Below are 17,495 nucleotides of genomic sequence, written 5' to 3' on the forward strand. Positions count from 1 at the left end.
TATCTATAAAATGGAGATAATAACATTGCCATACATAGTTATTATAAAGATGATACATAAAATGCATGTGATACATAGTAGGTAATCAAACATAATTACTGTAGTTGTTACATTAAGAATATAGACCTATGTGAATTATTTGATCATTTCCTCTCCCAGAATTCCTTTCTTGGCCTGGAGATCCTAAGAAAACTTTGTACAGTCAATAAATGACATTTATACTTTATAGGTAACCACATTCTCCCAGATGAGGACCTGGCTGCTTTTCACTGGAGCCTCTTGGGACCAGAACATCCCCTTGCATCACTTAAGGTAATGTGCCCCATTTCCTGCCTGTACATCCATGCCTGGAGGACATCAGGTTTTTTTTCTTATTGGAATATAATTGCTTTACACTCTTGTACCAGTTTCTGAGGTACACCAAAGTGAATCAGCTGTATTTATACACATATCCCCATATTCCCTCCCTCCCTCGACTTCCCCTCTCCCTCCCCATCCCGGCCCTCTAAGGCATCATCCATCATCGAGTTGATCTCCCTTTGTTATACAGCAACTTCCCACTGGCTATCTGTTTTACAGTTGGTAGTATATATATGTCTATGCTACTCTCTCACTTCATCCCAGCTTCCCGTTCACCCCCTGCCCCCCCCCCACCAACCTCGTATCCTCCAGTCCATTCTCTGCATCTGCATCCTTATTCTTGTCTGGACATCAGGTTTTGATTGGAGTTTTGATATGGTAGATATCTTTCATTAGGCTTAAAATATTTCAGATACTTATAGACAAAAAACATAATTATGATCAATACCCTTAAAAAGGATAAATTCCCTAATGTGTAGGGAAAAATCCAGTTCTTCCCTCCTGTGTCTTTCTTTCCTGTGTTTCTCCTTTAGTCCCACATTACTACCACATTCACACAGAACACTTCACTTCTGACACTTCTGGTCACTAAACATGTTGGGGTTTTTCCTGCACCGAACCATTTTCTGTGACAATAGCTGGGTGTCCTAGAATTTAACTCAGTTCTAACACTATGTACCTGAAGATAGTGTCAGATCGCACAGATTAAGGGCTTATTTTCACAAGACTGCCCCACCCTCTTCAGACATCAGTTGCAAGCCCAGGTTATGTGTGCTTCTGACCAACCAACTAGCTATAGATTAGAGGTTTCAGTGACCCCCTTTTTGGGTTCAATTAATTTGTTAAAGCACCTCATAGAACTCAGGGAAATACTTACTTACATATATCAGTTTTTTAAAGGATATGATAAAGAATACAGATAAACAATCAGATGGAGAGATACATAGGGTGAGGTCTGGGAGAATCTTGAGGACAGGAGCCTATGTCCCTGTAGAGTTGTGGTACATCACCCTCCTGCTACATGGATGTGTTCATCAACCGGGAAGCTCTCCAAAATCTGTACTTTTGGGATTTTATGGTGGCTTCATCACATGGGCATGATTGGTCATTAACTCCATATTTAGCCCTTCTCCCTTCTCTACAGAATGGAGGTTAGGCTGAAAATTCCAAGCTTCTAATCATGGCTTGGTCTTTCCAGTGACCAACCCTCATCCAGGAGCCCACCCAGAGTCACCTCATTAGAGGAGGAGATGCTCCTAGTGTTCTTACCACTTAAGAAATTACAGGGGTATTAGGTGCTCTATGCCAGGAACTGGGGGCAGAGAACAATATGTATTTTCTATTATCTCACATCCTTATTATCATAAGGATTCATACAAACCTATGAAGAAAAATACTAATACCCCAATAAATGAAGTAATGAGCAAAGGACAGAAGGAGACAACTCACAAAAGAGGAAATAGAGTGGCAAATAATATGACTAGGTGTTAAACCTCACTGGTGATCAAAAATGCAAATTACGTGAGCAGTGTGATTTTTTCTTTAACCTGAGTTTAGCAAATATTGAAAAATTAGTCTATCCATTCGTATTGAGGCTGTGTTGAGACTGGTGCTCTCATACACTTCTGATGGTAGTGTAAGTTGTTGGTTTCTTTCACTCTCTTAGATGACTATTTCACACCTTTTCCTCTCTCCTCAAGCCTCTAATGCTCCCTCCTCCTTGCTCACAGTCAGCTCATGATCTGGCTTCCTATTTCACTGAGAAAATTGAAGCAATGGGAAGAGAACTTATACCGGTTCCCACTCTTTCATCTCACCTGCATGCTCTGCCTGCCTTGGATGACCTGTCCATCCAAGATATTCCTGTCTAAGGCCAACCCCTCCACTCTTATGCTGGATTCATCCCCCCTTGCTAACTTAAGGGCATCACTTCAGCAGTTCTCCCTTCTTTCTCCCACATCATCAGTTTCCCTCTCTTATTGGCTCTTTCCCATCAGATTCATAAGCATGCATCCATCTTAAAAAATAAAACAAACCCTGCTCTTGACTTCACTCCCTCCACCCAAGCTACTGCTCCATATTTCTTCTTCCCTTATAGCAAACTCTTCTAGAGAGTTGTCTATGCTTGAACTCTTTACTGTCCCTTTTCCCTGTTCTCTCTTCAATTTGCTGTGCTGAAATTGCTCTCAACAAAGTCACCAATGACCATGATGTTAATAAATCCAATGGCCAGCTCTCATTTTTCGTCTTACTTGACCAGTCAGCAGCATATGACCCAGTTGTTCACTCTTTCTTAGAACATATTCTTCACTTAGCTTTAAGGCCGCTACTCTCTTGTAGTTTCCTGCCTACTTCACTGGCTGCTGCTTCTGGCTCCTTTGCTGCTTCCTTGTCTTGTCTACTTCTTCTTCTTCTTCTCCTTCTTCTCCTCTTCCTCTTCCTCCTCTTCCTCTTCTTCGTCTTCTTCCTCCTCTTCCTCTTCTTCTTTTTTTAGCTCTTTACTGAGTATAATTGCTTTACACAGTTGTCTATTTCTTAACTTTGGAGTGTCCCAGAGTTCTATCCTCAGTCCCTTCTCTTTTCTATCCACACATGCTGCCCTGGTGATTGATCTCATCTAGTCTCGTGAGACTTTAAATACCATCTGTCCATTGATGACTCCTAAACATATGTCTCCAGCTTTGACCTCCCCTTTGAACTTCAGCTTCTAATATCTAGTGGCTACTAAATATTTCAAAAAACATGTCCAGGACTTCCTAGGTGGCACAGTGGGTAAGAATCCACCTGCCGATGCAGGGGACAGGGGTTCAATCCCTGCCCCAGGAAGATACCACATGCCTCGGGGCAACTAAGCCTGTGTGCCACAACTATTGAGCCTGCACTCTAGAGCCCATGAGCCACAACTGTTGAGCCCATGTGCCACAACTACTGAAGCCCACGCGCCTAGAGCCCGTGCTCGGCAACAAGAGAGGCCACCGCAATGAGAAGTCTGCACACCACAATGAAGAGTAGCCCCCACTCGCTGCAACTAGAGAAAGCCCATGTGCAGCAACGAAGACCCAACACAGCCAATAAAATAAATAAATAAATTAATTAATTTAAGAAAAGGAAAAAAAAGAAAGAAAGCAAAAGCTTTAAACAAACAAACAAACAAACAAAAAAAACATGTCCAGATGGAAACTCCTGATCTTCCCCCTAAACTTTTTCCTTCCACAGCCTTCCCTAATTTTCATTAATGGCAACCTCACCCTTCCAGTTGCTCAGCCTAAAAAGCCTTGGAGTCATCCTTGACTTCTTCTCTCTTTCTCATGCTCCACATCTCCTCTTGTCAGCAAATACTGTCAGTTGTTCCTTCAAAATATACCCATTTCTCACCGTTTTCACAGTTACTACCTTGGTTAAGCCACCATTTTTGCCTGGATTATTATAACACTTTATTAACTGTTGGTCTTCTGCTTGCAATCTTTCTTGCCCTGCCCCTTGGCCCTAAATCTATTCCCAATACAACAGCCAGAGTCATTTTAAAACCTGACTCAGATCATGTCACTTCTCTTTTCAAAATTCCCCAGTGGCTCTTCATGTCACTCACCTAATCTTTACCATGGCCTACAAAGCCCTGTACTGTCTGGCCCTCTGATACAACTCTGATCTCATTTTCCATTTGCTTTTGCTCATAGAACCTTTGCACTTACCTTTCCCTCTACTTGGAATGCCTTTTCCTCCCACATAGATATTTCCTCACTCCTAAAGGTTTTCTGAAATGTTCTTTTCTCAGTGTGGCCTTTCCTGACACCCTATTTAAAATAACATGCCCCACCCCAAACACAGTTGCATTTCCTAGCCCCTTCTCTGCTGATACTTTATGTATAGCACTTATCTACATCTAGCACACTATTCATTTTACTTCTGTTTGTTTGACTCCCCTTACCCCATCCCAACACACACCTATGCTAGAATTTAAGCTCCCATGAGTGCAGAGAGTTTTGTCTATCTTGTTCACTGGTATATCCCTGATGCCTAGGACACTGCCTGACACACGTAGGCAGTAAATATTTGTTGAAGGAAGAAATGTGTGTTATACCGTTTTGACTAAATAACTTACATAAAAAACCTTTAAGTTTATAGCCTTTTACTCAGTAATTACCATTCTAGGAAGCTTGTAATTAAATAATTGGAAGGTGGACAACAAATCATACCTACATTTCATCACAGCATTTAAAAAAAACCTTTATTTAAAAAAATTCCAAGCATCACAAAAGAAGAAAAAATAATATAATAATATAGTTAACCATCACCGAAACATCTTCCAGATCCAGCAGTTATTAAGATGTAGCCACACTTGCTGGGGTTTTGTTGTTGTTGTTGTTGTTGTTGTTGTTGTTGTTGTTGTTGTTGTTACCAATGTATTTTAAAACAAATGCCAGACCTTAAGTCATTTCACTCTCACATCCTTTGATATGCATCTCTAAAACATATGGGCATTTTCTTATATAATAAGCACAATGCTGTTATTACTCCTAACAAAATTAATAATAATTTGTTGGTATCATCTTAATATATAGTCCATTTTTAGATTTTCCTGATTGTCTTAAAAAGATCTTTTCTTGGTTAGTTCAAATCAGGATCCAAATATGGTCCACACATTACAACATTACCTTTAATAGCAAAAATTTGGAAGCAGCCAAAATGTATCATGAAAGAAAACTGATTAATTATGGCAGTGTCATAAAACAGTGGTTATCTTTGTAGTGGGATTATGGCTGCTATGGTTTTGTCTTTCTTTATACTTTTCAATCTTGGTTCCAAGTGTTCTATACTGAAAATTACGGGGAAGACGGATTTAAAGAAAGGATTTTAACTGTCTCTCAGTGAATTTATTGAATTGAATTTTGTATCTCACCCTTATCTCAGCTTTTTTCTTAGTGATCCATCTTTGACATCAGTGTGCCTTGCTTATCTTACTTCTTCTAGGTCAGAGCTCATCAGCTGGTTCTTCCTCCCTGTGACGTGGTCATCAAGGCTGTCTCTGAGTATGTTAGTTCCATCAAAGACCCCTCAAACCTGGATGTGGTTGGGAAGGATGTTTTCAAACAGTCTCAGGTAAGCTAGCCTTCCCCTTCCTAAGAATGGTCAGTTTTCTCGCCTTCACAAGTACCACCAGCAGATCTGATCTTTTTTGTGCTGCCTTTTCTCCTCCTAGCTGCTTATCTTCTCCCTGCTTATAGACTGGAGCCCCAAAGTTTCTTTTAGAAAACATCACTAGGCCTGGACTTAAAGGATTCTTTACCTTTTTCCCACTGATTATTAAAGTTATACAAACTCATTCTAGAAAATTTAGAAAATGTCACTTATAATCTCATTACCCAAAAACAACTTGCTATAGTTCTCACTCTGGCATATATCCTTTTCTTTTTTTGGATGTTTCAGTGTGTATTTTAATACAAAGGAGATCTTGCTTATTGGAGGTTAGTGGGTACTGAAAAAGACTACTTAAGTAGGTCCACATGAAACAAGAATCAGTGTTTCATTGTTAATAGTGAAAAAAAGGGCTCAGCTGGGATTTTGTCTTGTAAAATGAAACTGAAAGTTAGGAAAATAAGTTAGTTTTATTTTTAACAATTTCATTTATATTTATACTCTGGGTTTTTCAGTTTTATTTTTTAAATTAATATACAGTAAAACTGACTTTTGCATATGTGTGTGTACAATTATATGAATTTTTAACATATATATAGATTTCTGTAGCCAGCATCACAATCAGGATCAGAACAGTTGAAGCACCCCTCAAATTTCTCATGCTATCCCTTTGTAGTCACACCTAAACTCATCCCTAATCCCCGGAAACTACCAATCTATTCTCTGTCATAGTTATATCTTTTAGAGAATAGCATGTAAACAGAATCATAGAATATGTAATCTTTTGAGAATGGCATTTTTCTTTCAACATAATGCCTCTGAGATTGTTCTAAGTTGTTGCATGTTGCATATATGGATTATTCATTCCTTTTTATTGCAAAGTAATGTACATTGTGTGGCTGTACCACAGTTTTTTTATGCATTCACCCCTAGAAGATATTTGTGTTGTTTCCAGTTTTTGGTGATTTGAATAGAGCTTCTATAAACATTTCTGTACAGGTTTTTATATGAACATAAGTTTTCATTTCCCTACTGTAAATACCTAGCAATGGGATTTCTGGGTCATATGGTAAGTATATGTTTAACTGTAACTTTATAAGACTCTGCCAAAGCATTTTCCAGAGTGGCTATTCCATTCCTTACCAGCACTTGCTATTGTTGGTATTGTTATTGTTAGTATTAGTCATTCTAGCAGTTGTGTAGTGGTAGTTCATCATAACTTTAATTTGCATTTCTCAAATGACGAATGATGAACATTTTTTTTCTTGTGCTTATTTGCCATTCATACATCCTATTTGGTAAATGGTCTATTCATGAGCAGTCTGTTGCCCATTTTTTAAATCGGTTATTTGATTACTTACTATTGAGTTTTGAGAGTTCTTTTATATATTCTGCATACAAGACTTTTCGACAGATATCTAGTTTGCAAATATTTTCTCCCAGTCTGTAGTTCGTCTTTACATTCTTTTAATAGTGTCTTTTTTTTTTTTGGGGGGGGTAATCAGGTTCAATCATCTGTTTTTATACACATATCCCCGTATTCCCTCCCTTCCTTGACTCCCCCCACCTCGAGTCCCCGCCACCCTCCCTGCCCCAGTCCTCTAAGGCATCTTCCATCCTCGAGTTGGACTCCCTTTGTTATACAACAACTTCCCACTGACTATATTACAGTTGGTAGTATATATATGTCTGTGCTACTCTCTCGCTTCGTCTCAGCTTCCCCTTCACCCCCCGCCCCCTCCCATACCTCGAGTTCTCCAGTCCATTCTCTGAATCTGCATCCTTGTTCTTGTCACTGAGTTCATCAGTACCATTTTTAGATTCCGTATATGTGGGTTAGCATACAATATTTGTCTTTCTCTTTCTGACTTACTTCACTCTGTATGACAGACTCTAGGTCTATCCATCTCATTACATATAGCTCCATCTCATCCCTTTTTATAGCTGAGTAATATTCCATTGTATATATATGCCACATCTTCTTTATCCATTCATTTGCTGATGGGCATTTAGGTTGCTTCCATGTCTTGGCTATTGTAAATATTGCTGCAATGAACATTATGGTACATGTTTCGTTTGGGATTATGGTTTTCTCTGGGTATATGCCCAGGAATGGGATTACTGGATCATATGGTAGTTCTATTTGTAGTTTTTTAAGGAACCTCCAAACTGTTTTCCATAGTGGCTGTACCAACTTACATTCCCATCACCAGTGCAGGAGAGTTCCCTTTTCTCCACACGCTCTCCAACATTTGTTGTTTCCAGATTTTGTGTTGATGGCCATTCTGGTCGGTATGAGGGGATAACTCATTGTGGCTGTGACTTGCATTTCTCTGATGATTAGTGATGTTGAACATCTTTTCGTGTGTTTGTTGGCCATCTGCATGTCTTCTTTGGAGAAATGTCTATTTAGGTCTTCCAACCATTTGTGGATTGGGTTATTTGCTTTTTTGGTATTAAGCTTCATGAGCTGCTTGTATATTTTGGAGGTTAATCCTTTGTCCGTTGTTTCATAGGCCACTATTTTTTCCCATTCTGAGGGTTGTCTTCTTGTCTTGTTTATGGTTTCTTTCGCTGTGCAAAAGCTTTTAAGTTTCATGAGGTCCCATGTGTTTATTCTTGATTTTATTTCCATGATTCTAGGAGGTGGGTCAAAAAGGATGTTGCTTTGATGGATGTCATAGAGTGTTCTGCCTATGATTTCCTCTAGGAGTTTTATAGTGTCTGGCCTTACATGTAGGTCTTTAATCCATTTGGAGTTTATTTTTGTGTATGGTGTTAGGAAGTGTTCTAATTTCATTCCTTTACATGTAGCTGTCCAATTTTCCCAGCACCACTTACTGAAGAGGCTGTCTTTTTTCCATTGTATATTCTTGCCTCCTTTGTCAAAGATAAGGTGCCCATATGTGTTTGGGCTTACCTCTGAGTTCTCTATTCTATTCCATTGATCTTCCTTTCTCTTTTTGTGCCAGTACCATACTGTCTTGATCAGTATGGCCTTGTAGTATAGTTTGAAGTCAGGAAGCCTGATTCCACCAATTCCATTTTTCCTTCTCAAGATTGCTTTGGCTATTCGGGGTCTTTTGTGTTTCCATACAAATCATAAGATTTCTTGCTCAAGATAGGGATTGCATTGAATCTGTAAATTGCTTTGGGTAGTACAGTCATTTTCACTATGTTGATTCTTCCAATCCAGGAACATGGTATGTCCCTCCATCTGTTTGTGTCGTCTTTGTTTTCTTTCCTTAGTGTCTTATAGTTTTCTGAGTACAGGTCTTTTACCTCCTTGGTTAGGTTTATTCCTAGGTATTTTATTCTTTTTGTTTCAATAGTGAATGAGATTGTTTCCTTAATTTCTCTTTCTGATCTTTCATTGTTAGTGTATAGAAATGCAAGAGATTTCTGTGTGTTAATTTTGTATCCTGCAACTTTACCGAATACATTGATTAGCTCAAGTAGTTTTCTGGTGGCATCTTTAGGATTTTCTGTGTATAATATCATGTCATCTGCAAAGAGTGACAATTTTACCTCTTTTCCAATTTGGATTCCTTTTATTTCTTTTTCTTCCCTGATTGCTGTGGCTAACACTTCCAAAACTATGTTGAATAATAACGGTGAGAGTGGACACCCTTGTCTTCTTCCTGTTCTTAAAGGGAATTCTTTCAGTTTTTCCCCATTTAGAACGATGTTGGCTTTTGGTTTCTCATATATGGCTTTTATTATGTGGAGGTAATTTCCTTCTATGCCCATTTTCTGGAGAGCTTTTATCCTAAATGGATGTTGAATTTTGTCAAAAGCTTTTTCTGCTTCTATTGAGATTATCATATGGTTTTTATGCTTCAATTTGTTGATATGAGGTATCACGTTGATTGATTTGCGTATATTGAAGAATCCTTGCGCCCCAGGGATAAACCCCACTTGATCATGGTGTATGCTCTTTTTAATGTGCTGTTGGATTCTGTTAGCTAGTATTTTTTTGAGGATTTTTGCATCTAAATTCATCAGTGATATTGGTCTGTAATTCTCTTTTTGTGTGACATCTTTGTCTGGTTCTGGTATCAGGGTGATGGTGGCCTCATAGAATGAGTTTGGGAGTTTTCCTCCTTCTGCTCTATTTTGGAAGAGTTTGAGAAGGATAGGTGTTAGCTCTTCTTGAAATGTTTGATAGAATTCGCCTGTGAATCCATCTGGTCCTGGGCTTTTGTTTGTTGGGAGATTTTTAATCACTGCCTCAATTTCCATACTTGTGATTGGTCTGTTCATAGTTTCTCTTTCTTCCTGGTTCAGTCTTGGAAGATTGTATTTTTCTAAGAATGTATCCATTTCTTCCAGGTTCTCCAATTGATTGGCATATAGTTGCTTGTAGTAGTCTCTCATGATCTTTTGTATTTCTGAGGTGTCCGTTGTTACTTCTCCTTTTTCATTTCTAATTCTGTTGATTTGCATCTTCTCACTTTTTTCCTTAATATTCTGTCTAATGGTTTATCAATTTTGTTAATCTTCTCAAAGAACCAGCTTTTAGTTTTATTAATTTTTGCTATTGCTTCCTTCCTTTCTTTTTCATTTATTTCTGCTCTGATCTTTATGATTTCTTTCCTTCTGCTCACTTTGGGGTTTCTTTGTTCTTCTTCTTCTAATTGTTTTAGGTTTAAGTTTAGGTTGTTTATTCGATATTATTCTTGTTTCTTAAGGTAGGACTGTATTGCTATAAACTTCCCTCTTAGAACTGCTTTTGCTGCGTCCCATAGGTTTTGGGTTGTTGTGTTTTCATTGTCATTTGTTTCTAGATATTTTTTGATTTCCTCTTTGATTTCTTTAATGATTTCTTGGTTGTTTAAGAGTGAATTGTTTAGCCTCCTTGTGTTTCTATTTTTTGCAGTTTTTTTCCTATAATTGATATCTAGTCTCATGGTGTTGTGGTCTGAGAAGATGCTTGATATGATTTCAGTTTTCTTGAATTTGCCGAGTTTTGATTTGTGACCCAAGATGTGATCTATCCTGGAAAATGTTCCATGTGCACTTGAGAAGAAAGTGTAGTCTGTCATTTTTGGATGGAATGTCCTATAAATATCAATTAAGTCGAGATGGTCTAATGTGTCATTTAAAGCTTGTGTGTCTTTATTTTCTGTTTGGATGATCTGTCCATTGATGTAAGTGGGGTGTTCAAGTCTCCCACTATTATTATGCTACTGTCGATGTCCCCTTTTATAGCTGTTAGCATTTGCCTTATGTATTGAGGGGCTCCTATGTTGGGGGCATAGATATTTACTATTGTGATATGTTTTTCTTGGATGGATCCCTTGATCATTATATTATGTCCTTCCTTGTCTCTTGTAATCGTCTTTACTTTAAAGTCTAATGTGTCTGATATGAGTATTGCTACTCCAGCCTTCTTTTGACTTCCACTTGCATGGAATATCTTTTTCTATCCCTTGACTTTCAGTCTCTATGTATCCCTTGGTCTGAAGTGGGTTTCTTGTAGGCAGCATATAGAAGGGTCTTGTTTGTGTATCCATTCAGCCAGTCTGTGTCTTTTGGTTGGAGCATTTAATCCATTTCCATTTAAGGTGATTATTGACATGTGTATTCTTATTACCATTTTCTTAATTGTTTTGGGTTTGTATTTGTAGGTGTTTTCCTTTTCTTGTGTTTCCTACTTAGAGAAGTTCCTTTAGCACTTGTTGTAAGGCTGATTTGGTGGTGCTGAATTCTCTTAACTTTTGCTTGTCTGGAAAGCTTTTGATTTCTCCATTGAATCTGAATGATATTCTTGCTGGGTAGAGTATTGTTGGCTGTAGGTTTTTTCTTTCAGGACTTTCAGTATATCTTGCTATTCCCTTCTGGCCTGCAGAGTTTCTGTAGAAAGGTCAGCTGTTATCCATATGGGTTTTCCCTTCTATGTTATTTGTTGCTTTCCTCTTGCTGCTTTTAATATTTTTTCTTTGTGTTTAATTGTCATTAGTTTGATTAATATGTGCCTTGGTGTATTTCTCCTTGGGTTTATTCTGTATGGGACTCTTTGTGCTTCTTGGACTTGGTTAATTATTTCCTTTCCCATGTTTGGGAAGGTTTCCACTATAACCTCTTCAAATATTTTCTCAGACCCTTTCTTTTTTTCTTCTTCTTCTGAGATGCCTATAATTCGAACGTTGGTATGCTTAATGTTATCACTGAGGTCTCTGAGACTGTCTTCTATTCTTTTTATTCTTTTTTCTTTTTCCTGCTCTGTGGCATTTATTTCCCCCATTCTATCTTCCAACTCACGTATTCATCCTTTTGACTCAGTCATTCTGCTGCTTATACAATATAGCGTATTCTTAATTTCAGTTATTTTGTTATCCATTGCTGTTTGTTTTTCTGTGTTCTTATGAACTGTTTCTTGTACTTTCTCTATTTTGTTATCAAGATTTTGTATCATTTTTACTATCATTACTCTGAATTCTTTTTCAGGCATTTTTCCTATTTCCGCTTCATTTATTTGGTCTTGTGGGTTTTTTTCTTGCGCCTTTGCCTGCATGGTGTTTCTTTGTTTCCTCATGGTAGTCCATACTTCTGGGGTTGCTTGCCCGGTGATAGAGGGGTTTATAGAAGACTGTCCAAGCCCCAGACTAATGTCTGAGCGTTGGGTTAAACAAATACTAAGTCTAGGAAACACATACATGTATAAGACACACGATTACTGAATCCATTAGGACATAAGGCTCTGGAAAGACCTGAGAGAAGAACCCCAATATGCTATCAGATATTCAAAGAGAAAACCAACAGAAATTGAAAACCAAAACAGAGCAAAACAGAAACAAAAGCAAAAACAAACAAACAAACAAATAACACCTTACACATACAAACACTAATCCAGGGAGATATTGTAAGCTAGGAACAAATATAAAAATGAGCTAGAGTACCATCAGACAGAATGGAGATTCTCAGCATGAAATTAGACAGTTGTACTAGGAACTAAGATAAAGACAAAAACCTAATATTAAATACCAAGGCAGTGCATCATCTGGAGAATAGAGCAAGGAGTCTGAGCAGATCGATAGTGTTGCTTACAAGTATGTTAAGATAAAATAAACTAAAAATGAATGGAAGAGAGGGGACCAGAAGAGCATTGTGTGACTGGAAACATGCAAATAAAAGGAAAGGAATAGAAATGTATAAAAGATAGAGATGAAAGGAAGGTGTGAGAGATATATTGTCCGTACTACCAAAAACGTAGCTAGAAATAGAAGTATATAAAAAGGCAAAAACATAAAAATAGAATAAAAAATAGAATTAAAAAAAAGTCATAAAACTTGTAGATCCCTTTGGACTAAGATCGTAATTAATAAAGGAAAAAAGAAAAAAAACCAGAACTGATCCCAGAATGGACCAGTTCATTAGACTTGATACTAATGTTTCTGTTTCCTTATAGTCTCAGCTGTAAGTGTCCTTCTTCTCGCCTTGGGTTTTTTTGCATTATTCTGTGACCAGCAGAGCTTCCTTTATTGTTTGTCTGTACGTGTTGGTGTTGTGGGAGGGGAGAGGGTACAATAGTGGCTCCTTCCCCTGGGAATGAGTGAGCAGTGGCACACTGTTGTTTCAGTCGGGCTTGGAGGTGCCTATTGCAGAGGGATGCTGGTGGCTCAGGTGTAAACAGAAAGTCTCAGAATTGGACCTCTCTCCAGGTTTTTTTTTTTTTCTCGGCAGCCTCCCTGCTGCCTGTGTTCTAAGCCTGCTCTCGGCTGTTTTCTGGGGCTTTATACTAGCCCCGCCCGAGGGCCTGAGGGTACTTGTTATCCCTGAGTGCCTTAGTTGGCCTGCAGGGGTCCCTCCACTGCCCTGTGCAGGCTCCGAAAGAGAGAGAGAGGCTATACCCGCGGCTCCTCCCCCCCCCGCCTGTGAGCCTGCAGCATCCAGCTGCCATCATGGCCGGGCAGCTCTCAGGGGCAGGCACTCCTCGCCGCGGACCTCTTCCCTCCTGTCCTCTTGTTCCGTCACCTTACTGGCAACAATTTTTCTCACCCTGAACCAGCTCTCCGGTTCCCACGCTCCCGCTCCCGGACCCTCTGTTCAGCTGTGAATCGACGTCTCAGTCCGGGAACGCTGAGCTGTGGTGTGGACCCTCCATGTGTTTCTCACTCCCTCCCGTCTGCCACAGCTCCGCCGCTTCACCCTCTTTGAGCCATCGTAGATGCCTCCCTACTGGTTATGTCGGGATCCTTGTGGTCCTTTCTGGTGTCCGAGGTCGTCTGCTGGTGTTCAGTTGGTTCTTTGGAGTTGCAAACGTGCTGTGCGCGCTCAGGCTGCCTTTGTTGATGAGGGCAAGGTTTTCTGCCCGGAGTCCAGGTATGCGAGTCGCTGCTGCTCCTCTTTTTCTTTTTATAAAAAAAATTTTTTATGGCGTATAGTTGATTTATGATGTTAGTTGATTGACAATATTAGTTTCAGGTGTACAGCAAAGTGAATCAGTTATACATATACATATATCCATTCTTTTTTAGATTCTTTTCCCGTATAGGTTATTATAGAATATTGAGTAGAGTTCCCTGTGCTATGCACTAGGTCCTTATTAGTTATCTATTTTATATATAGTAGTGTGTATATGTTAATCCAAATCTCCTAATTTATCCCTCCCTACCTTTCACCCTTGTTAACTATAATTTTTTCCACATCTGTGACTCAGTTTCTGTTTTGTAAATAAGTGTATTTGTACCATTTTTTAGATTCCACATATAAACGGTATCATGATATTTGTCTTTCTCTGTCTGACTTACTTCACTTAGTATAATAATCTCTAGGGCCATTCATATTGCTGCAAATGGCATTATTTCATTCTCTTTTATGGGTGAGTAATATTCCTCTGTGTGTGTGTGTGTGTGTGTGTGTGTGTACGTACACCATATCTTCTTTATCCATTCCTCTGTTGATGGACATTTAGGTTGCTTCCATGACTTGGCTATTGTCAATAGTGCTACAGTGAACAAGGGGTACATGTATCATTTTGAAGTATGGTTTTCTCCAGATATATGCCCAGGAGTGGGATTGCTGGGTCATATGGTAGTTCTACTTTTAGTTTTTTAAGTAACCTCCATACTGTTCTCCACAGTGACTGTATCAATTTACAGTCCCACCAACAGTGAAGGAGGGTTCCCTTTTCTCCATACCCTCTCCAGCATTTATTGTTTCTAGATTTTCTGATGATGCCCATTCTAACTAGTGTGAGGTGATACCTCATTGTAGTTTTGATTTTCATTCTTCTAATAATTAGTGATGTTGAGCAGTTTTTCATGTGCTTCTTGGCCATCTGTATGTCTTCTTTGGAGAAATGCCTATTTAGGTCTTCTGCCCATTTTTCGATTGGGTGTTTGTTTTTTTGATATTGAGTTGCATGAGCTATTTTTATATTGTGGAGATTATTCTTTTGTCCGTTGATTCGTTTGCAAGTACTTTTTCCCATCCTGAAGTCTGTCTTTTCGTCTTGTTTATGGTTTCCTTTGCTGTGCATAAGCTTTTAAGTTTCGTTAGGTCCCATTTTTAATTTTTGTTTTTATTTCCATTACTCTAGAAAGTAGATCAAAAAAGATGGCTGTGATTTATGTCAGAGAGTGTTCTGCCTATGTTTTCTTCTAAGAGTTTTATAGTATCTGGTCTTACATTTTGGTCTTTAATCCATTTTGAATTAATTTTTGTGTATGGGGCTAAGGAGTGTTCTGATTTCATTCTTTTACATGCAGGTGTCCAGTTTTCCTAGCAGCACTTATTGAAGTTGGTCATCTCTTTTCTGCTGTAGAACCCATCGAATGAGTTTTTTTTTTAATTCTGAGTATTGTATTTTAAGTTATAAAATTTCCATTTGGTTCTTCTTTATGTGTTATCTCACTTTGCTGAGATTTTCTTTTCTTTTTTTTGAGTTTTAAATTATTTATTCTTATTTTAAATCTACTCAAAGAATGTTTCTCTCTGGCTAAAAGAAAAACAATGAGGATAAACACAAGGAAAAGTTTTGTTCTTAGCAATTACAGAATTAAACAGTGGACTGTCCAAACAGATACATGGACCACAGTGTTCACTGCAACAATACTTACAATAGCCAGGACACGGAAGCAACCTAAATGTCCATCAACAGATGAATGGATAAAGAAGATGTGGCACATGTATACAGTGGAATATTACTCAGTCATAAAAAAGAATGAAATTGAGTTATCTGTAATGAGGTGGATCGACCTAGAGTCTGTCATACAGTGAAGTAAGCCAGAAAGAGAAAAACAAATACTGTATGCTAACTCATATATATGGAATCTAAAAAAAAAAATGGTAGTGATGAACCCAGTGACAGGGCAAGAATAAGGATGCAGATGCAGAGAATGGACTTTGGGAAACTGGGGTGGGGGTGGAGGGGACGAAGTGAGAGAGTAGCATTGACATATATACACTACCAAATGTAAAATAGCTAGTGGGAAGCTACTGCATAACACAGGGAGATCAACTTGATGATTGGTGATGACTTAGAGGGGTAGGATAGGGAGGGTGGGAAGGAGCCATAGGAAAGAGGGGATATGGGGATATATATATAAATACGCTGATTCACTTTGTTGTACAGCAGAAACTGGCATAACAGTGAAAAGCAATTATACCCCAATAAACAGCTTTAATAAACAAACAAACAGTCGAATGGCCATCTTTTTGAGGGTCCCAGCATTCAGCTAATTACATCTGTTAAATGTCACCTACTACATATACATATTTTTAAGTTGAATTGAGAATCAAAGTGAATAGAGAAAAAGTGTGATCTAGTAGAAAGGTCCTAAAAGTTCTACTCCTTATTTTTGCTGAGATTTTCTATCTTTCTGTTTCAAAAGTGTTTCTCTTACCATCAAGCATTTTTATAAACTTAAAGCGTAAAATCTTTGTCAGATAATTTCATCATGTGTGTCATCTCATCATTGGCATATATTGATTATTTCCATGCAATTTAAGATTTTCTTGATTATGCCCGCCAAGTAAATTTGGATTGGACATTTTGAATATTATATTATGAGATTCTTGGTCTCATTTCAATATAATGGGGAATGTTGACAGTTTTGTTTTAAGAGGTAATTGACCCATTTAGGTTCAGACCACAGGTTTTCACCACCCTACTGTGGGTCATGGTTTCAATGTCAGTACAATTTTCAAAATCTTTGCAAACCTATTTGGATCGGTACCATGAACGCCACTCAGTGGCCAGTCTCAGCAGCAGTGGTTTATCTCTTCAGTTCTCAGAGTCTGTGGTCTGCTGTCTCAAGGGTCAGATCCACACATGCGCTGCTCCCTCTTTGCAACTGCTTCAGTACTTCCTGGTTCATTGGGCCACCCTTTTTCAGCATCTAGGGCCATGCAGCAGGAGGACAGAGAAAAAGCATTGGAGGCTCAGCCCTCCCTATTGAGACCACTGTTTCTCTGATTGGAGAGGAACGTTCCTCATTCAGAGATCTGGCTTCCTGCTATTCCCCTATTGACATTGCTGCCACTACAGGTTTGCTTCAGGCTGGCACACATGAGAGAAAAAAGGAAAAGAAAAATGCGGGTATTTCCATACATTTTCTTGAGTTTTCAGAGACCCCTTTCCCACTCTTCAGGGCAGAACCAGACTAGAGTTTCTCCTGGAGCCCTCTCCACACCAGTGGATGCTTCCAGATTTCAGGCTGCATTGTGTCCATACTAGGGGACATAGGAGGAAAAAAGAAATGCTAAACTCACCCTTGGTTTGGTGGTACTTTGAATTCTCATCTTCTTCCCAGAGTCTTAAAGTAGCTGCTCCTGGTTTCTATAACTACCCTCAGTGGGAACAAGGTGGAGTGTACCTACCCTATCTTATCCAGAGTGGAAACCTCTCTATAGGTGTTTTTAAATGAATAAAGAATGAAATCAGCTTTTGGTTTTGGGGACATAAATTTTCCTAACAAAATTTTCATGATAGCACTATCTTTACCCACTAGTTCACAGTTAACTTTCTAGCACAATCATGAAGAGCATTGTTT

At 38.7% G+C, this 17,495-nt stretch overlaps 1 protein-coding gene across 10 annotated transcripts in view; it reads left to right on the forward strand.

The window, feature by feature from the left end:
* The window catches only part of FAM120C (family with sequence similarity 120 member C), a 130,417-nt gene that overhangs the window by 39,331 nt on the left and 73,591 nt on the right, over window positions 1-17,495 (forward strand). For all 10 annotated transcript variants that reach the window (XR_009050278.1, XM_057718217.1, XM_057718220.1 and 7 more), the window contains exons 3-4: window positions 230-312; window positions 5,332-5,460. Coding sequence is in view for 9 of the 10 variants with exons in the window: in XM_057718217.1 (XP_057574200.1) it covers window positions 230-312; window positions 5,332-5,460 (212 nt within the window). In the remaining variant the exon portion in view is untranslated. The remainder of the gene's footprint in view (window positions 1-229; window positions 313-5,331; window positions 5,461-17,495) is intronic.

Source organism: Hippopotamus amphibius, chromosome X, assembly GCF_030028045.1.
Source record: "Hippopotamus amphibius kiboko isolate mHipAmp2 chromosome X, mHipAmp2.hap2, whole genome shotgun sequence".
NCBI lineage: Eukaryota > Metazoa > Chordata > Mammalia > Artiodactyla > Hippopotamidae > Hippopotamus > Hippopotamus amphibius.